Genomic DNA, 22500 nt, shown 5'->3' with positions numbered 1-22500 from the left:
AGGGAGGGAGGGAGAGAGGGAGGGAGGAGAGAGAGGGAGGGAGGGAGAGAGGGAGGGAGGAGAGAAGGAGGAAGGGAGGGAGGGAGGGAGAGAAAGAGGGAGAGAGAGGGAGGGAGAGGGGGAGAGGGAGAGAGGGAGGGAGAGAAAGAGGGAGAGAGGGAGTGAGGGAGAGAAAGAGGGAGGGCTTTTAATGTCTTATGTAAAGCACTTTGAATTGCCTTGTTGCTGAAATGTGCTATACAATAAACTTGCCTATGTTGTAATGTGTATTAATGTAATGTATTATGTTGTAATGTGTATTAATGTAATGTATTATGTTGTAATGTGTATTAATGTAATGTATTATGTTGTAATGTGTATTAATGTAATGTATTATGTTGTTGTGCTGCTATCTCCAGATCTCTATTGCAAAAGAGATTTTAAATCTCAACGAATTTAAAAAGTTAAGTATTTGTGAAATCATGAAATAAAGACATATTTTTATTGACAAAGACTATAAATATCATGGTCATCAGATCTTGGTGACCTTGTTTGAACTGAGAGCACAGAGGTTTTAATATACCCTCTACTGTCATAATATGCAGTTCTTCCTAAAGCCACCAGATGGCAGCAACGCACTCTCACAGACAGCTGAAACAAAACAACCATTCCCATCATCCCTCACATCATCCCTTTAGAGCAGGGGCCTCAAACTCAAACTGGCTTGGGGCCACTGCTGGTATCGTCAACTCATAGGAGGGCCACGTCAACTTCAACTACTACTAACTATAAGAAAGTGCAATATTTCGGAAAATGTCATTTTTCATTTCCATAACTAGACTCACAACTCAGTCACTAAATGTTGCAAGACTATTCCATAACTAACATTTTCATCATACAAATTCAAACCGGTTTCCATTCATTTTAATATATTTTAACAGTTAGTACTGCAAATATTTTTTCCTTACTTTTATTTGATCTTGAATAGCTTACATTTGTACTTTATTCTGTTTTAGCTGCAAGATGCATCACTACTGTAAGCCTGCCCTAGACCTGTAGCTAGCTTCTTGCATTTATTAAAGTTCAAGTTTGTTTCCATTTCTTACCAGACACTTGAATACATGTGTAGGCTACTACTCTATTTCTGGCTAGACACTTATCTTGAAAGACTGAGACGTCAGCCCTTGACATTATATTCCTTCAGAACGGCGACTTTGTTCTTGCATATCAGGCAGGTAGCATTTCCATTGAACTCTACAAAAAATACTGCAATGTCCATCTTTCTTGAAACTGTCTGTGTTCCTAACGTTAGTTAACCATGAAAACAGCCTCTCGGTGGCGAGCTGCATTCCGTTCATAGTTGCATGCCGATTGATTGCACCTGTGACTGCATCGTTCACCTCGCGCGCTGCGCACAATAACAGAATTTCGCCCCACGTTTGAGCGACTTGAATTTTGCATTGTAGGCCTGCCTGCCGGCGCCGTTTACAAGAAATTATTTTGCGGGCCGGATTACATTATATTTCTGACATCATGTCGCGGGCCGGATGGAGGGGTGTGGCGGGCCGCAGATGGCCCGCGGGCCGCGAGTTTGAGACCCCTGCTTTAGAGCTTCACCTGTGTAAGACAGAATGTAGACATATAAACCCAATTGCAAAAGCAATACACAGGTATGACGCTTCCAGGATGTGATTGGCTAACCCATTGTACGTCATATTAAATGGCAGGCGTCATCAACAGTGGTCGAGAATACAGACACGTGACATGAGAAAAGGCGGTAATTTCTTGAAGGGACAAAGGATGGTTATTCTGGAGTAGACAACGTCTAGGTGTGTTGACCTCCTGGAGGTCATCCTGTCATGAATTAGGTTAGCACAGCTATGCGAAAGGTCGAGGGAGGTGGTGAATTACAAAAGGAGGTGATGAAACTATAATTTCTATGACAGTACTCACTCTCCTCCTCCTCGTAGCGGCCGTAGACGGGGCTCTCCTCGTACTCGTGCGTGTCTCCGGCCACCAGGGCGTCACGGCCGTACGCACGCCGCCCGCCGCTCAGCGGCACGTTACACATGGTGGCGTAGTCCTCTGCAGGGGCGAGAGAGAGAGAGAGAGAGAGGGGCTGAACACGGTCTGAGAGGGGACTGAACACAAGACAGTACAGGGTCTCTAGGTCATCAGTGCAGGGGCGCCACTCCAAACGCCATCAGTCTCACACGGGATCCAAGGTTCCGTAATGACATCATCACCCAGTTTAGCAAACAGGGGATTTCGCTGAACTCAATACTCCGATTTCCCTTGTAACTCAGACACATCATCACACACACACACACACACACACACACACACACACACACACACACACACACACACACACACACACACACTCTCTCTCTCTCTCTCTCTCTCTCTCTCTCTCTGAATCCCCTGAGCGCACACACATACCCCAACACCTTCTCTGACCTCTCTCCTCATTGGTTACTGTACTGTGGGAAAATTATAAACACACAGAGGCACACACACACACACACACACACACACACACAGCTCGTCAAAACAGCAAACCCTCCCTATGGTCCCCATTAATCCCACACACCTGCACACCAATCCGAGAAGCCTGTCTGTACAGGAAAAGCATCTGTGTGTGTGTGTGTGTGTGTGTGTGTGTGTGTGTGTGTGTGTGTGTGTGTGTGTGTGCGCACGCGCATCTGTCAAATCTCCTCAGAGATCCGGCTCCAGTCTGGCTAGAACAGAAGAGTGTGTGTTCTGCTCGGAGAACTCCTGACCCCCGACCTCACACACCTGTGACCCCTGACCTCACACACCTGTGACCCCTGCTAGCCTCAGAGGCTAAGGCGGCAGCCATTTTGGATTTTTTGCGCCATCTCAAGGTATGTTTGCCGAAATCGTGCAAAGTTCGCATTCCCAGTAAAAGGGGCGGCGTTTGCATGATATGACCAATCGCAAACATTGACAAGGCAAACAGAGCGTGGATGGCAAGCACACACGACCAAAATAGCTCAGTCCACTGCAGGATATTCTAGACAAGAGGAGCAAAGTATTACAGAAATATGAACGACACAAATGTAATCCGGCCGAAAAGAAGACCTCATATAAAAGCCCTAGCCCGGCCGGTTCATTAGGTATAGCTCAGTTGGTAGAGCGGGTCGTTCAGTGATCGAAGGGTCAGCGGTTCGAATCCCAGCTCCGACTGTCCACATGTCGAAGTGTCCTTGAGCGAGACACCTAACCCCAAATTGCTCCCAATGAGCAGGTTAGCACCTTGCATGGCAGCTACCGCCATTGGTGTGTGAGTGTGTGTGTGAATGGGTGAATGAGGCCATTGTAAAGTGCTTTGAGTGCCGCTAAGGTGGAAAAGCGCTATATAAGTGCAGTCCATTTACCATTTGTATAATCATGAGCTGAATACCGGTGAGGAACGTACCTGTATATTTCGGGGGGCAGAGGGAACACTCCATCCCCCAGGCCTCTCCGAACAGACAGCAGCACTCCGTATACGTGGTCTTCCTATTGGCCAACGGCTTGGTGCAGGTCATCGTGTCCGTCACCGTCTGCCAACAGATACCCTGGAAGTCGGTCATCCCATGTGACCCTGTGGACCAATGACACACAGACATGCAGCGCATGAGGGCGAGAGATTTTAGGGTGTGTAAATGAAAAATCTTACTTGGTTTAGTTTAGATTTCAAAGAACACGCTGAGTGGTCGGTCAAGCTGGTTTCAAACAAAGACAATAGTTTTATTCTGTTACGATTTCGATTTCGACTCGAGCACAAGAAGTGAATCCGGGCTCGAGTGAGTCACTTGGGGACGAGGTCGATAGGTTATAACGTGAAAAAGGAAGTGACATAGTTTCAGGATGAAGAGGACGGGGAAGTGATGTCACACAGGAAGAATTTGTAGTTTTAACAGACGGATTCTAGAGGAACGAACTACAAAGTTAAAACAACAGTCAAGTAGGAAAACAAAACACTTTGGTGAGACTTGAATTTCATTCATAAGCTAACAGCTTAGAGCGCACTAGAGTTTAGAGCTTGGTTTTGAGCTTGTTTTACACCTATGTTCGATGTTTTTGTAGACTGCAGACTAACTAGTCAAGTTAAGATAGCTAGCTAATGCTAGCTAGGGCTAACGTTCACTGTCCCTGCAGTTTTGCCCCCAAAAAAGCTTGGAACACAGCTCTCGTCTCTATAACGCCCTAGAGCTCATTACCCATTGTAAGAAATGAGAAAACATCGCTCTACAATACAGCTAGCTGATGGACACGCACCCTCATTCTATAAAACGACACGACACATCCTTTGAATAGACAAAGAGAGGCGGAACGAATAGGGTTTCTGACCTGCCACGTCGGGAGGGAACACACAGCGCTTGGCTTCGGGCTCCAGCACCATGGGGTGGGTACAGAAACAGGTATAGGAGCCCTCCGAGTTCAAACACTCCCCCCCGACGCAGTTGGATTCATCCAGACACTCATTAATATCTGTAGGGGTGGGAAGGTCACAGAGAGAGAGACGGGGGTCAAAGAAAATCGGAATTAGGCTCCGCATCTTGCTCCTCATCATCCTAATTACACACACACATACTAACAAACACACGAACACACACACACACACACACACACACACACACACACACACACACACACACACACACACACACACACACCCTGTGTCATCTCAGAGACAGTCTGCGTCCCCACTCTGCTGCCCCCCCCACTTCACTCCACCCAAAAAGGTGTAGACACTCACATACTACCACACACACACACACACACACACGCACACACGCTGACCTCTGCACTGCAGCTTGACCTCGTCGTAGTAGAGGCCAGTCTTGCAGTAGCACTCGTAGCTGCCGGGCGAGTTGTGACAGAAGCCGTCTTTACAGATCTCCTCGCCAAACAACGCGCATTCATCCGCATCTGTGGGAGGAGGGAGTTACCACAGAACACACAACGTAAACACAGGATTTTTTGCGTGCATTCTCTCTCTCTCTCTCTCTCGCCCTCCCTCCCTCCCTCTTTCTCTCTCTCTCTCTCTCTCACACACACGCTGACACAAGTAAGAACTCCATAAATAGTCTAAAAACAGTCTCTCAGCAGTCTATAAACAGTCTATAGACGGTGTTCTCTGTTTATCGCGTGCTGATGGGCTAAATGTTAGATCAACTCAAGAACAACAAACCTCCATTTTTCTCTTTGCATCCATGTGATAGATAAGACATGTCTACAGATGTCTAAGGCTGGACATTTCTACCCCCATGCCCAGAGAGAAACAAGCCATTCACAACCATTACACACTGTTGTAACTGTATCCTAAACACACACACACGCACACACACACACGTGTTTAATTACAGCATAAATACTATAAGTACAGGGTCAAGTAACACCAGTCGAATCTTGAGTTGTAGTCACAACCTTGCCTGACTCCTAAATGTTCACAAAATCATTTTTAAAGATGCTTTGAGTCGATGAATTGACGTACCTTCGTAGCCGGTCAGTCTGAGTGCTGAGTCAGCGGTCGGGACACTGCCTCGTCCTGCCGGACACATCTGCTGGAACTGATCTGATGGGGAGAGATGAGTTAGGAGATACACGTCAACTCACCTGGTGGGATGGGAGATACACACGTCAGTACATGAATACATGCGCTAGAACACAGGCCATGCTTAAAGTCGCACTGAAACGGACGTTTGAGATCATCTAACTTCCGTAGTTGGACGTTTTTCTGACACAAACAAGCTATGAGGGCGGGACATATGTTTAGAGGAATTTGATTGGAACATTGACAAGTGGACGGGTTTTAAGAACTTTAGACAGATTCGATAGAAGGATAGCGTTGATTGACGGGTGGATCTGTGTGTATGTGTGTGTGTGTGTTTGTATGTGTGTATGTGTGTGTGTGTTTGCATGTGTGTGTGTGTGTGTGTGTTTGTATGTGTGTGTGTGTGCGTGTGTTTGTGTATGTGTGTGTGTGTGTGTGTATGTGTGCGTGCGTGTGTTTGTATGTGTGTATGTGTGTGTGTGTGTTTGTATGTGTGTATGTGTGTTTGTATGTGTGTATGTGTGTGTGTGTGTTTGTATGTGTGTATGTGTGTGTGTGCGTGTGTGTGTGCGTGCGTATGTGTGTGTGTGTGTGTGTGTGTGTATGTGCGTGTCCTCACCAGTGCCCTGAACAGGGCAGGGGTGCACCTCACAGTTGTCCCCCCAGCCAGCTCCCAGGGTGCAACAGCACTCCTCCATGGTCACATGACTGGTCAGCACGTTCTCACACAGGTTCTCATCGTTCAGGTTGTAGTAGCATTCCTTCCTCTCCGAGGCTGAGGGAGAGAACGGAGAGACCGTTTAACGTTAAGTTAGTTAGTTTAACGTAAGTTTAACGTAAGTTTAACTAAGTTAGTTAGTTTAACGTAGAATGTTTATTTTCCATGTGGAACTAGTACAGGTGCAGGTACATATGTGGGGCGGCTGTAGCTCAGTTGGTAGAGCGGGTCGTTCAGTGATCGAAGGGTCAGCGGTTCGAATCCCAGCTGATATTTTACATTTTGATTTTTTTTTTAAAATTTGCACAAATGTCAAAAAAACAGTTTTCACTTTGTCATTATGGGCTACTTTCTATAAATGTTTGATACAAAAAATGAACTCAATTATTAATATTGTAGAATAAGTCTGTAACAATCAAGTTGAGAAGGTGAAAGGGGTATGCAGGCTCTTCTGTTCATCGCCTGTCCTGCTGGTCTCTCTCTGGTCTCTCTACCTTCCTCTGCCATGCAGGAAGAATGTCCTGTGAGACCATTAGGACCAGCAGGAGAGAGACCAGCAACACCGCATGATGAATGGGACGAGCTTGGATCCCCAAAGCTCACAGCTGCTTCTCGCACGCCCCTAATGACATGCCAGGAGAGAGGGGGGCCGCCCTCGAACATGCACGTACATGCGCTAACACAAACATGTGTATGCATTCACACACACACACACACACACACACACACACACACACACACACACACACACACACTCTTTTCACACTTTAATTACAGATCCCCAGCCATTCATTTCCAATTGGCCACTCTCAGACAAAATATTGCTTTTTACCACTAAAACGGTCCCTAGAAAAATGTGGTCCCTCGCATTCTTCTAAAGCAATAAAACTTGCCCTTACGTAATGGCTGTTGTGAGCACAAGGCATGCCTCGCTTCCCGAATGATGTCATCTCAAGTCACCATCTTGAAATATTTTGTCCATGTTCCAGTAAGGTAGGAGGAGACAGACTTTTATGTAGGGGTTAGGTCTGACGACTACAAAGGTCTTGAAACCCTCCCTAAACCCTTAAGGTACATCCACCACACAGATAGCCAAGTCTGTGTTTGATTAGAGTTTTCCACTCAGGCACGGATAAGGCAGTCCCTTGACATGGGGTCCGTCGGGAAGGCTGGGGGAGGGCCCCGACTCTGGCCCCTGGTGTTAACCGCAACCTCAAAGGCCCCGAAGTCTGGTCGTCAACTCGGAGCAAGCGCCTCGTTCATCAGAGCGGCGCTCCGCTCCAGGACATTCCCATGGTGTTACGGCTAATATGTTCCTCTGAAACATTCCCACGATGTTAGGGCTAAATATGTTCCTCTGAAATATGGTGTTACGGCTAATATGTTCCTCTGAAACATGGCTAGTGATCCGACGGCACTGTTCACCGTTATTAGAATCTTTCATGTTATTAACATGTTATTATTATTATTATTATTAATAATTAAAAATGCGTTAGCGTTACTTGGAAACCCTGCTACGGCTTCAGAGTTTTCACTAAGAAGGGAAGTGACATCATAGGGTGTAGCGTGTTGGAATGAGCCCTCCTGAACGAAATACAGCCTTCCATCTACAGGAAGGGTCCTTCCAGCTTTTGTGTTCAGGCAGTGTGTGGGTCACCTGCGGGGGGCGGGCTGCACTTGGCGGTCCTCTGGTCGTAGACCTGGTCCTCGGGGCACGTGCACAGGAAGGCGCCCTCCACGTTCTGGCACAGCGCCTCGCCACACACGCTGCCCAACAGCTCGCACTCGTTCACATCTGTGGGGACAGACACGCCTTCATCAGAGACACGTCTTCATCAGAGACACCTCTGCAGGGACAGACACGTCTTCGTCAGAGACACCTCTGCCGGGACAGACACGCCTTCATCAGAGACACGCCTTCATCAGAGACACCTCTGCTGGGACAGACACGTCTTCATCAGAGACACGTCTTCATCAGAGAGACACACCTTTCACACCTGCCTGGCATCTCCAATCAACCCATCTCAGCCAGGTTAAGAAGCCGGGCTACTCAGCGGTCGGTGCCAGATCATTGACCAACCTAGTGGGCATAACGTCTCTAGCTTTAACCTAACCTGCATTCCTCCAAACCCTACCTCACCATTTTTGTTTTCTGACTGGAGAACCACGTTCCTGCCTGAACCCCATGCCTGTCTGACTACCACGTCAATGCCTGACCCTTACCTGACCAACAAACGTGCCCCAACGTGGGCTTGTCCCCCTACGCCTATCGTGTCTGCTCTTGGCTCCTCCTCCACTAGCCCTAACAGGACTCAGGTTTGCTAAGCAACACAATCTGATAGCACACTATCAATCAATCAATCAATCAATCAATCAATCAATCAATCAATCAATTAAAGCTTTATTTGTATAGCGCATTTCATACCCAGAGGCAACACAATGCGCTTTACAGAGAACAACTATGCATCCGTACAGAGTACCAAAAGATCTAATAAAACACACAGCACTAACATCTCTGACATCTGTCCGGCAATTTCTTTACAGATACATTCATATCGGGCTTCTTCTTCTTCTACACAATTCAAATCTTGAAGACACGTACAAGTGAATACATCGAGGCGTGACTTTGAGCTTAACGTCAAGACAACAAGGATATTGGTTTAGAGTCTCTCGGTATAGTCCTATCCGCTCTGCATCCTCCACACACACACACACACACACACACACACACACACACACACACACACACACGCACACGCACACGCACACGCACACGCACACGCACACACACACACGCCGGGGTGTGGGCCAGCTAGTTAATGATGTAGAAGGTGTTAAGGAGAAAGCCGGAGGGGGAGAGCGAGCGCGTCTCATCAGGGGAGCACTAGGCGGTCGGAGAGGAGGTTCGGCCAGGATCGCGATGGAAAACACAGATTTGAGCCCCAGAAAAATTGGGATCTAGATATTTCGGGGTATTTCCACTAGCAGAACGGAACCGCTGATAATGACTGTACACTCGGAGGACATTCTTTGGGTTTTATACTTCTGCATATGGGTTTGTATGGTGGGATTTGGCTGAATCCGTTACCCAGTCAATGAAGAAGAGGTTTCCAAAGGCATTATGAGCCATTTCATACAGTTATAACGCATTGGTCAAAATACTGTCATTGCCGGTCAGTGCTTGCCAAATAGTGATGCCAATATTTATCTTCAGCTATTAACTGTTTATAAATACCTTTACAAATACTTATACAAATCGAGTTTAACATGTTTTTGAATGATTTTTCAAGATGCCCATCCACATCCATTGTATGACCAAAACGGTGGTAGAGCAATTATCAACTTTCTCAAAAGTGCTAGTTTTGTCAACGTTTTGATCTGAACCATGATCATAAGTAACCTTAAAACAGGGCTAAACATGATTTCCCCTTTACTACTCCTTTAAAAACATACAAAATACCAGTTAGACTCCACTGAATTGAAGTTGGCAATGACGTGACAAGTCCTCTCTTCATGTGACCCCATGACCCCTCCTGACCGGGCCGTGACCCCGTGACCCCTGCCGTGGTGCGGAGACTCACCCACGCAGCCCTGGTTCTCCGGGCTCTCCTGGTAGCCGCTGTCACACATGCAGCGGAACGAGCCCACCGTGTTCTCGCAGTAGCCATGGTTACCGCACACCGACTCGTCCGCGGCGCACTCGTCGATATCTGCGGTCAGGACAGAGGTCAGAGGTCAGGTCAGAGGTCAGGACAGAGGACAACGGTCAGAACAGGTCTGATCCTGAACATTCACAAAAAGCAGCCTTGCAGGAGCAGGTTTCCGTCAGCGGGGCGGCAGGGAACCTCAACACATGTACAGTCATGTAGTCTATAGACTTCAGGTCTTGGTGTAGGGATTGATGGCTTGATAATTCAAAGAGTCGACTTTGACTTTGATACCCAGAAAAACATATTTTTTGCTCCATAGCCTTTTCTTTCCCCTGTGGGAAAACATATTTTTGGGCCGCATGCCGTCAGGTGACCTTTCAGTGTCGAGCTTTGGCCACTGCCCCCGATGGCTTCACACCCCAGAGCTGCTCCTGGGGACCTGAGAGGGATCTGTTGATCATATGTTGTGGACGAATAAACATGCCTGTAGGTCCTTTCCGCGCAGATGCTTAGAATACCTACAATTAAGATCTTTGTTTTCGCAGGAGTTTGTCTGGATGCACGGATCAAAGCGCAACGCACACGGAGCCAAGGACCGAGGCAGCGACCCGAACAAGAAGCTCGGCGCTCAAGCCCCGGCCAAGACCGTAAGCTCAAACACTCAAAACAACAACAAGAACGCTACAGCCCAGCGCCAGACCGAGCGCAAGGTAAACAAGGCACTCTAGATTCCATAAACAGAAGACTGAAAAACCCTATACAAACCTTTGGGACCCCACCAAGCAGAAACAGCAGATGTGATGCTGCCAAGCGGCAGATGCTGAAGAGCTTCTGCTAACTGAGGGAGTAACTCATACTCTTTAGAGCAGGAGGGTATTCCAGAATGTGGGTTTAGTGAAAACGGAGATTGTTAACCCTGATATGAGGGAACCTCTGGGTTTTCTGTTCCAGAAAGAGAGATAACTCAAACTCGAGAAAGACAGGAAACTCAAACCCGTCGCAGAACGAGAGTAACTCAAACTGTGCGTCACCACGGTAACTTACTCTGTGAACCTAGCCTCAACTCAGAGTTCAGGGTCAGACTCCGTTTCTCAGGGTAAATCAACTCAGTCAGACTCTGTTTCTCAGGGTAAATCAACTCAGAGTCAGACTCTGTTTCTCAGGGTAAATCAACTCAGGGTCAGACTCTGTTTCTCAGGGTAAATCAACTGAGTTCAGGGTCAGACTCTGTTTCTCAGGGTAAATCAACTCAGAGTCAGACTCTGTTTCTCAGGGTAAATCAACTCAGAGTTCAGGGTCAGACTCTGTTTCTCAGGGTAAATCAACTCAGAGTCAGACTCTGTTTCTCAGGGTAAATCAACTCAGAGTTCAGGGTCAGACTCAGAGTATGTTAAAACTGCTCTCTGGTTATAAGTAGGATCGATTTGAAAGAGGAGCAATCCTTTCTCCCTACATTAACAACATCAACAATCGTGAATGACAACGTTGATGTGTCACTAGCTCATCCAATGCTGCAGACTGATTAGGGATATATAGTATGTCGGTGGACAGAGAAGTGTAAACAAGGCGTGTGGATGTTTAGGGAACACTGAAGCGTACGTTGACAAGAAGCACATTTCAAGTTTGCGAGCGAGGCGACGGTAAGCGGGTGGGCGTGTCTGCTCCAGCGACTGGAGACTCACCCACACAGACGCCCTTGGTGGTGCGTGTGTGGCCGGGGGGGCAGTTCACCATGCACCTATAGGAGCCCTCCGTGTTCTCACAGTGCCACGCCCCACAGATGCTGCGCCCCAGTTCGGAACACTCGTCAATATCTGGGAGGGGGTCACAGAGGCCCCGGGTCAGGTGGGGTAACAGCGGGGGTAATAGAACTGGGATATTACGTAATTAAAGCTATTTACACAGAAATTTGTAGTTATGCAAATACACAAATTCACAGAAGATGGTGATTAATCATGAATATGGTGATTAATCTTGCATAATGTGATTAATTATGAAGATGGTGATTATGGATATTGTGATTAATCATGAAGATGATGATTAATCATGAATATTGTGATTAATCACGAGGATGGTGATTCATTATTCAGATGGTCCTGATCGGTTACATGAGCGTACAGTATGAGCTGATATGTATTTTGTGTCATGTGGCATGTAAAAGTGAATGTGTGAGGTTACCATGACATGTGTGGTTGTGAATGTGTGTGTGTGAGGTTACCATGACTTGTGTGGTTGTGAATGTGTGTGTGTGAGGTTACCATGACTTGTGGTTGTGAATGTGTGTGTGTGAGGTTACCCTGGCATGTGTGGTTGTGAATGTGTGTGTGTGAGGTTACCATGGCATGTGTGGTTGTGAACGTGTGTGTGTGAGGTTACCCTGGCATGTGTGGTAGAGTATTTGTGTGTGTGAGGTTACCCTGGCATGTGTGGTTGTGAATGTGTGTGTTTGAGGTTACCCTGGCATGTGTGGTTGTGAATGTGTGTGTGTGTGTGTGTGAGGTTACCCTGGCATGTGTGGTTGTGAATGTGTGTGTGTGTGTGTGTGTGTGTGTGTGTGTGTGTGTGTGTGTGTGTGTGTGAGGTTACCCTGGCATGTGTGTGTGTGTGTGTGTGTGTGTGTGTGTGTGAGGTTACCCTGGCATGTGTGGTTGTGAATGTGTGTGTGTGTGTGTGTGTGAGGTTACCCTGGCATGTGTGGTTGTGAATGTGTGTGTGTGTGTGTGTGTGTGTGAGGTTACCCTGGCATGTGTGGTTGTCAGCCTCTAGTCGGTACCCTCTGTCACACAGGCAGCTGTAGGAGCCCTGGCTGTTCTCACAGGAGCCGCCCACACACCTGCTGCCCTCCAGGCACTCATCCACATCTGAGGAGAAACACACACAGCTAAAGAAACATGTCTCCAGAAACCTAGCCTCACCTGGTTCACATAACTAGTCATAGTGTTCACCTATTCAACGATGTATGCCAAAAAAATAACAAAATTCTACTTTTGTTGTAATCTTATATCAAAGTATATAATTTCTTACTTCCTGGAAAACAGGTACCTTAGATTTTAGGCCAATAATCTCACGACATCCACCCGTCAATCAACGCTATCCTTCTATCGAATCTGTCTAAAGTTCTTAAAACCCGTCCACTTGTCAATGTTCCAATCAAATCCCTCTAAACGCATGTCCCGCCCTCATAGCTCGTTTGCGTCGGAAATACGTCAAACTACGGAAGTTAGACGATCTCAAACGTCCGTTTCAGTGCGACTTTAAGAACTACTTTCTCCTGTGTGGGGAAATAAATAAATACGTGCACAGCAAACAAAAGTTTCAGCAGATGAGGCTGTTATATTCAACAAAGAATCCCTGAATGACCTCCACGCCCCCATCAAAAACACAGGCGGTTTCATTCCCTGGCTCTGCTCCCTGGTTCACCCCTGAGCTAAGAAAAATGAAATCCGCTGGAAGCACAAACTAGCTACCTCAGAAACTCCAGGCTCCCACATCCACAAGCTGGTCTTTCCTGACCACCGAAGAACCAACTCCAATGCCCTGGAGGTGCAGCCAATATTTTATTCCAACCTCATAAATAAAAATCCCGGAGACTCAAAGCAACCTGTTTTCGAGAAAATTATAATTACACCCAGCATGAAACTAGCCCGTGAAGGTGAACTCCACTTGGCGGATTCATATTGGTTTGTAGATTCATTTCCCGGACAGATTTTCGAACTTTCGCCTCTCGCAATCGACGCAAAATATCCATCCATCCAATTTCAAACTTCGTCAATATGTTTTAATTTGATTTGGCTCAAGGTTCGATACATCTCACGCTTTGTGGCATTAACATGGGCTACCTGCATTGTCCCCGGTCTCACATAACTGTTTTGCCTTCAGTATTAATTCACGCAATTCAGATTGTCGTGCCATTTGTTGACGGGCCAGGCCAATTAGCGCGCCAGGCCACCGCGGGCCAGGCCAATTAGCACGCCAGGCCACCGCGGGCGAAGCCAATTAGCGCGCCAGGCCACCGGGAAAACTCCCGGTGCTCCCGATTGGCCAGTCCGCCCCTGGCCTTTATCAAGCTGTGACACCACGGTCACGGCCGCAGTCGAGGAACCAGGGCTTAGATCTGACACCCACTGAGTCACAGTCTACAGTAGGAACTATGGCTTAGATGAGATTCACTCAGTCACAGTCTACAGGGGGGGCGAGGCACACACCTCACACACAAGAATACACACAAGAATACCTCACTGACTACAACGTACAGTAGAGTACCACACTGACTACAAGGAAGAATAGCTCACTGACTACAAGGAAGAATAGCTCACTGGCTACAATGAAGAATACCTCACTGACTACAATGAAGTATACCTCACTGACTACAAGAATACCTCACTGACTACAAGAATACCTCACTGACTACAAGAATACCTCACTGACTACAAGGAAGAATAGCTCACTGACTACAATGAAGTATACCTCACTGACTACAAGAATACCTCACTGACTACAAGAATACCTCACTGACTACAAGAATACCTCACTGACTACAAGAATACCTCACTGACTACAAGAATACCTCACTGACTACAAGAATACCTCACTGACTACAAGAATACCTCACTGACTACAAGAATACCTCACTGACTACAAGGAAGAATACCTCACTGACTACAAGGAAGAATACCTCACTGACTACAAGGAAGAATACCTCAATGACTACAACGTACAGTAGAGTACCACACTGACTACAAGGAAGAATACCTCACTGACTACAACGTACAGTAGAGTACCACACTGACTACAAGGAAGAATACCTCACTGACTACAACGTACAGTAGAGTACCACACTGACTACAAGGAAGAATACCTCACTGACTACAAGGAAGAATACCTCATTGGCTACAAGAATACCTCACTGACTACAAGGAAGAATACCTCACTGACTACAACGTACAGTAGAGTACCACACTGACTACAAGGAAGAATACCTCACTGACTACAAGGAAGAATAGCTCAATGACTACAAGGAAGATTACCTCACTGACTACAATGTACAGTAGAGTACCACACTGACTACAAGGAAGAATACCTCACTGACTACAAGGAAGAATACCTCATTGACTACAAGGAAGAATACCTCACTGACTACAAGAATACCTCACTGACTACAAGCAAGAATACCTCACTGACTACAAGGAAGAATACCTCATTGACTACAAGGAAGAATACCTCACTGACTACAAGAATACCTCACTGACTACAAGCAAGAATACCTCACTGACTACAAGGAAGAATACCTCATTGACTACAAGGAAGAATACCTCACTGACTACAAGGAAGAATACCTCACTGACTACAACGTACAGTAGAGTACCACACTGGCTACAAGGAAGAATAGCTCACTGACTACAAGGAAGATTACCTCATTGACTACAAGGAAGAATACCTCATTGACTACAAGAATACCTCAATGACTACAAGAATACCTGACTGACTACAAGGAAGAATACCTCAATGACTACAAGGAAGAATAGCTCACTGACTACAAGGAAGAATACCTCATTGACTACAAGAATACCTCACTGACTACAAGGAAGAATACCTCAATGACTACAAGGAAGATACATCATTGACTACAAGAATAGCTCATTGACTACAAGGAAGAATACCTCATTGACTACAAGGAAGAATACCTCATTGACTACAAGGAAGAATACCTCACTGACTACAAGGAAGAATACCTCACTGACTACAAGGAAGAATACCTCATTGACTACAAGGAAGAATACCTCACTGACTACAAGGAAGAATACCTCATTGGCTACAAGAATACCTCACTGACTACAAGGAAGAATACCTCACTGACTACAAGGAAGAATAGCTCACTGACTACAAGGAAGCATACCTCAATGACTACAATAATACCTCACTGACTACAAGGAAGAATACCTCATTGACTACAAGGAAGAATAGCTCACTGACGACAAGGAAGAATACCTCAATGACTACAAGGAAGAATACCTCAATGACTACAAGAATACCTCACTGACTACAAGGAAGAATACCTCAATGACTACAAGAATACCTCACTGACTACAAGGAAGAATACCTCATTGACTACAAGGAAGAATACCTCAATGACTACAAGAATACCTCACTGACTACAAGGAAGAATACCTCATTGACTACAAGGAAGAATACCTCACTGACTACAAGAATACCTCATTGACTACAAGGAAGAATACCTCATTGACTACAAGAATACCTCATTGACTACAAGGAAGAATACCTCAATGACTACAAGGAAGAATACCTCATTGACTACAAGGAAGAATAGCTCACTGGCTAAAAGGAAGAATACCTCACTGACTACAAGGAAGAATAGCTCACTGGCTAAAAGGAAGAATACCTCATTGACTACAAGGAAGAATAGCTCACTGGCTAAAAGGAAGAATACCTCATTGACTACAAGGAAGAATAGCTCACTGGCTAAAAGGAAGAATACCTCATTGACTACAAGGAAGAATAGCTCACTGGCTAAAAGGAAGAATACCTCACTGACTACAAGGAAGAATAGCTCATTGACTACAAGGAAGAATACCTCACTGACTACAAGGAAGAATACCTCACTGACTACAAGAATACCTCATTGACTACAAGGAAGAATACCTCACTGACTACAAGAATACCTCATTGACTACAAGGAAGAATACCTCATTGACTACAAGAATACCTCATTGACTACAAGGAAGAATACCTCAATGACTACAAGGAAGAATACCTCATTGACTACAAGGAAGAATAGCTCACTGGCTAAAAGGAAGAATACCTCATTGACTACAAGGAAGAATAGCTCACTGGCTAAAAGGAAGAATACCTCATTGACTACAAGGAAGAATAGCTCACTGGCTAAAAGGAAGAATACCTCATTGACTACAAGGAAGAATAGCTCACTGGCTAAAAGGAAGAATACCTCATTGACTACAAGGAAGAATAGCTCACTGGCTAAAAGGAAGAATACCTCACTGACTACAAGGAAGAATAGCTCATTGACTACAAGGAAGAATACCTCACTGACTACAAGGAAGAATACCTCACTGACTACAAGAATACCTCATTGACTACAAGGAAGAATACCTCACTGGCTACAAGGAAGAATAGCTCACTGGCTACAAGGAAGGATACCTCATTGACTACAAGGAAGAATACCTCACTGACTACAAGGAAGGATAGCTCACTGGCTACAAGGAAGAATACCTCATTGGCTACAAGGAAGAATACCTCACTGACTACAAGGAAGAATAGCTCACTGGCTACAAGGAAGGATAGCTCACTGGCTACAAGGAAGAATACCTCATTGGCTACAAGGAAGAATACCTCACTGACTACAAGGAAGAATAGCTCACTGGCTACAAGGAAGGATAGCTCACTGACTACAAGGAAGAATACCTCACTGACTACAAGAATACCTCACTGACTACAAGAATACCTCACTGACTACAAGAATACCTCACTGACTACAAGAATACCTCACTGACTACAATGAAGAATACCTCACTGACTACAAGGAAGAATACCTCACTGACTACAAGGCAGACTAGCTCATTGGCTGAACTGGAGCTTCTGCTTAAACCAGGAGCCAGATAACAAAGCAGCAAGCCTCCCTGCTCGTCTAGACAGCCGGCTCAAAGGCTGCTCTTTCTTTCTCTCCTTTTTTATGGCAGGAAAGGGCATTTAAAACAACTCTGGCACCGGAGCAAGACTCCTGGCGAGACTTCGGGGTGGAAAAATAGCAGCAGCATCTGTGAAAGAAATGAAAGCGTCTCTGAGCCAGGAGCAACAAGGCTAGGCAGGGGAGAGAGACATACGGGGGACGGAGAGAGACGGGGTCGGAGAGAGACGGGGTCGGACAGAGACGGGGTCGGAGAGAGACGGGGGACGGACAGAGACGGGGTCCGACAGAGACGGGGTCGGACAGAGACGGGGACGGACAGAGACGGGGTCGGACAGAGACGGGGGACGGACAGAGACGGGGGACGGACAGAGACGGGGGACGGACAGAGAGGGGGTCGGACAGAGACGGGGTCCGACAGAGACGGGGGACGGACAGAGACGGGGGACGGACAGAGAGGGGGTGGGACAGAGACGGGGTCCGACAGAGACGGGGTCGGACAGAGACGGGGGACGGACAGAGACGGGGTCGGACAGAGACGGGGACGGACAGAGACGGGGTCGGACAGAGACGGGGAGAGAGACGGGGACGGACAGAGACGGGGGACGGACAGAGACGGGGGACGGACAGAGACGGGGTCGGACAGAGACGGGGTGGGACAGAGACGGGGTCGGACAGAGACGGGGTGGGACAGAGACGGGGGACGGACAGAGACGGGGTCGGACAGAGACGGGGTGGGACAGAGACGGGGGACGGACAGAGACGGGGTGGGACAGAGACGGGGTCGGACAGAGACGGGGTCGGAGAGAGACGGGGGACGGACAGAGACGGGGGACGGAGAGAGACGGGGTCGGAGAGAGACGGGGTCCCACAGAGACGGGGTGGGACAGAGACGGGGGTCGGACAGAGACGGGGGACGGACAGAGACGGGGGACGGACAGAGACGGGGGACGGACAGAGACGGGGTCGGACAGAGACGGGGACGGACAGAGACGGGGTCGGACAGAGACGGGGGACGGACAGAGACGGGGGACGGACAGAGACGGGGGTCGGACAGAGACGGGGTCGGACAGAGACGGGGACGGACAGAGACGGGGACGGACAGAGACGGGGTCGGACAGAGACGGGGTCCGACAGAGACGGGGTCCGACAGAGACGGGGTCCGACTCCGTGCCGGAGGAAAGCACCCAGCGCTCGCCGAGCATCTCACCAAGGTCACGTGTGTGTGTGTGTGTGTGTGTGTGTGAGAGAGAGAGAGACAGAGAGATAGAGAGGGAGAGAGACAGAGAGAGAGAGACAGAGAGAGACAGAGAGAGAGAGAGAGACAGAGAGATAGAGAGACAGAGAGAGAGAGACAGAGACAGAGAGAGACAGAGAGAGAGAGACAGAGAGAGAGAGAGAGAGAGAGAGACAGAGAGAGAAAGACAGAGAGAGACAGAGTGAGAGAGACAGAGAGAGAGAGAGAGAGAGAGAGAGAGAGAGAGAGAGAGAGAGACAGAGAGAGAGAGACAGAGAGAGAGAGACAGAGAGGTGTATCCAGACTGGAACAACCTCTCATACTGGATATGGACCAGATAATACGGATCTGACTTCCTGGTTATGGAAGTATATGATCCTGGTTATGGAAGTATATGATCCTGGTTATGGAAGTATATGATCCTGGTTATGGAAGTATATGATCCTGGTTATGGAAGTATATGATCCTGGTTATGGAAGTATGTCAACACCAAAGCCAGCGTTGATTCCCTTAATCCACAGCAGACCTCTTCCTCCACTAGCCCCTCCCTCCCCACTGGGCGGTTACGGTCAGAGGGGCGGGGCCACGGTGGGGGGCGGGGCCTACCGTCGCAGGTGTGCGTGTCGCTGACCACGAAGCCTCGCTGGCAGAGGCAGTGGAAGGAGCCGTGGACGTTGAGGCACTCCCCGTGGGGGAGGCACAGGTCGGGGTCGTCCACACACTCGTCAACGTCTGCGGGGGGGGGAAGCACAGGTCAATGGTCACTCACAGGGTGGTTAGTTGTGTGTGTGTGTGTGTGTGTGTGTGTGTGTCAGTGTAAGTTACCGTAGTGCATGAAAGACTGAGCACCTATAATTTCATGTGGATGTGTGTTTTTGTGTACATTTCTTGCAAATACTATACATGTACTCTAACAATTGTAAAGATGTTTATCGCCTTTCTAGATACAGTATAGTGTATATGAGATGATGGTCTGTGTGTTAACGTCTTGTTTTTATGTTACCGTATGTTACTGGTGGTAAAACAATTCACTTATTCATGTGTTTTTGGCTATGTCAAAGAATGTGAGCTTGTTAATTCTTGTGTGTTTTTGTCAGGCACTATCGGCGGACTAGCCAGATGCCTAGGGCCTCTAGCCAATCAAAATCCCAGAATTTGACCCCTCTGCTCCCTCCCAGTAATCGATCGATCTGATTGGCTGAGGCCCGGAACCAAACGTGATACTCAAGTGCATTGTTGCTGCCGATGGCCTAACGTCACATGACGCAGGGGATGATGGCGCCTCGGTCTTTATTGCTTGATGGTGGGTAGGATTTTATTTAAAAAAAGGGGGGCCCCACAGAAACCTTTGCCTAGAGCCTCCAAAAGTCTAGAGCCGGCCCTGGTTCCTCTGTATCTCTGGGTTCCTCTGTATCTCGGGGTGTACCTTCGCATGTGGTTCCGTTGACCTGCATGTACCCCTGGGGACAGCTGCACTGGTAGGAGCCCATGTTGTTGACACACTGACCGACGCCGGCGCAGGGCGCCGTCAGCTCCGCGCACTCGTCCACATCTGCAACCACAGCCACAGCTCGTCAGCCCGGGGAAACGCGCATAACGAGTAACACACAACCGCACGAGTACACTCACAACCACACAAGTACACACACAACCACACAAGTACACACACAGACCACGAGGGCGCACACACCGTGCACACCTGGGCCAAAGACTTTCTAGGCTGAAGATATGAGCATGGCTGGTGTTAATTCCGCTTAATTTAGGATTTTAATTAGCATGTCTTCCACGGGGGTTTTGTGGGAGTCATAAAACAAATATATTGCATATTTTTAAGATGTGATTCAACAACAAACTAACATCTGACAGCAATAAAAGTTACGACAGAAAGAATGTTGCATGAGAATGCGCGAGGCTGAAATACTGGACTTTTGCTGCTTCAATATGACTTTTCTTTTTTAATAATGTTCCCTGGGCCCCTGAGATGGAGGCCCCTAGGCCAGGCTTACCGTCACACTGGGCCCCTGAGATGGAGGCCCCTAGGCCACACTAGTCCCCTGAGATGGAGGCCCCTAGGCCACACTGGGCCCCTGAGATGGAGGCCCCTAGGCCACACTAGTCCCCTGAGATGGAGGCCCCTAGGCCACACTGGGCCCCTGAGGTGGAGGCCCCTAGGCCAGGCTTACCGTCACACTGGTCCCCTAAAATGGAGGCCCCTAGGCCAGGCTTACCGTCACACTGGTCTCCGGTAGCAGACGACCTAAAGCCCGGCCCACAGCTGCACAGGAAGGAGCCCTGTGTGTTCTGGCAGTGGCCCCTGGTACACACCTGCTCATCCTGGCACTCATCAACATCTGCACCGCAACACAACAAACAACACCGTCGTGTACAACAACAACAGCACCGTGTACATCTGGGGGGTGTTTCACAAAGCTGGCTAACTGAGTCAGCCTGACTTCTGCAACGAGTAAAACCTGGAAACTCTTCAAATCTGGAGCCTGGACTGAAGAAAAAAAAAAAAAAAAAAAGCTTTTCGGTTTTGACTTTGTGCAGAAGTCAGGCTCGGTTAGCCAGCTTTGTGTAATACCCCCCTGGACTGCAACACAACAACACAACACGGTCATGTACAACATGAATAACAACAACACAACAAACATCACTGTCATGTACTACCACAACAACAACAACAAACATCATTGTCATGTACTACAACAACAACAACAACAAACATCACTGTCATGTACTACAACAACAACAAACAGCACTATCATGTACAACAACAACACAACAAAAAGCACTATCATGTACAACAACAACACAACAAAAAGCACTATCATGTACAACAACAACACAACAAAAAGCACTATCATGTACTACAACAACACAACAAAAAGCACTATCATGTACTACAACAACACAACAAAAAGCACTATCATGTACTACAACAACACAACAAAAAGCACTATCATGTACAACAACAACACAACAAAAAGCACTATCATGTACAACAACAACACAACAAAAAGCACTATCATGTACAACAACAACACAACAAAAAGCACTCATGTACAACAACAACACAACAAAAAGCCCTATCATGTACTGCTGAACGTTTCCAGGAGCAGATGTGCATACTTATACAGTGGTGCACCCGACCTAGTTGGATACGGATGTGTGTATGTTTTTTTTTCTTCAGTAAAAGGGCTCTAGGATTCCTCGAGCCAATCGCAGCTCGCCCTGAGGGGCGGAGCTCCACGAAATAGAACAATAGAACATTTTCCCGCAGCACCCCGATCTATAATCCTCATGATGTAGCCTCGCCTACAACCTTCATACCGAATCAGCAATACTTCAATAAAACAAAGTCCCAAGGCGATATGTGAGAAATTTCTTCTCATTTTCTGTGGCGCTACAGGGAAACAGAGCTTGATATTAATGCAGCGTATTGGGAAACCCTGTAGGGATATTGACTTATTCTGGAACAACTGGAGTAGCAAGACCCTCACATGTAGCTGTCTCACAACAGCCTGAGGGTTCATATGGAGAACGCATCATTTATTCAGATAACCCCCCCACACACACACACACACGTCTTATAACCCCCACACACACACACACACATGCCTTATAACCCCCCCCCCCACACACACACGTCTTATAACCCCCCCCACACACACACACACACGTCTT

At 47.4% G+C, this 22500-nt stretch overlaps 1 protein-coding gene across 1 annotated transcript in view; it reads right to left on the bottom strand.

The window, feature by feature from the left end:
* ltbp1 (latent transforming growth factor beta binding protein 1) overlaps positions 1-22500 on the bottom strand; it is a gene marked incomplete at both ends in the record, with an annotated part of 94939 nt that overhangs the window by 2358 nt on the left and 70081 nt on the right. The window contains 13 exons of the mRNA XM_084460916.1: positions 1933-2064; positions 3422-3589; positions 4339-4479; positions 4792-4920; positions 5486-5566; positions 6165-6320; positions 7921-8058; positions 9845-9973; positions 11596-11727; positions 12652-12774; positions 19420-19545; positions 20240-20365; positions 21042-21164. Of these exons, the coding sequence (XP_084317042.1) occupies positions 1933-2064; positions 3422-3589; positions 4339-4479; positions 4792-4920; positions 5486-5566; positions 6165-6320; positions 7921-8058; positions 9845-9973; positions 11596-11727; positions 12652-12774; positions 19420-19545; positions 20240-20365; positions 21042-21164 (1704 nt within the window). The remainder of the gene's footprint in view (positions 1-1932; positions 2065-3421; positions 3590-4338; positions 4480-4791; positions 4921-5485; positions 5567-6164; positions 6321-7920; positions 8059-9844; positions 9974-11595; positions 11728-12651; positions 12775-19419; positions 19546-20239; positions 20366-21041; positions 21165-22500) is intronic.

The sequence above is a fragment of the Borostomias antarcticus genome (genome assembly GCF_949987555.1).
Source record: "Borostomias antarcticus genome assembly, chromosome: 34".
NCBI lineage: Eukaryota > Metazoa > Chordata > Actinopteri > Stomiiformes > Stomiidae > Borostomias > Borostomias antarcticus.
The sequence above is the reverse complement of the archived record's forward strand: the minus strand, read 5'-3'. Positions and strand labels throughout refer to the sequence as shown.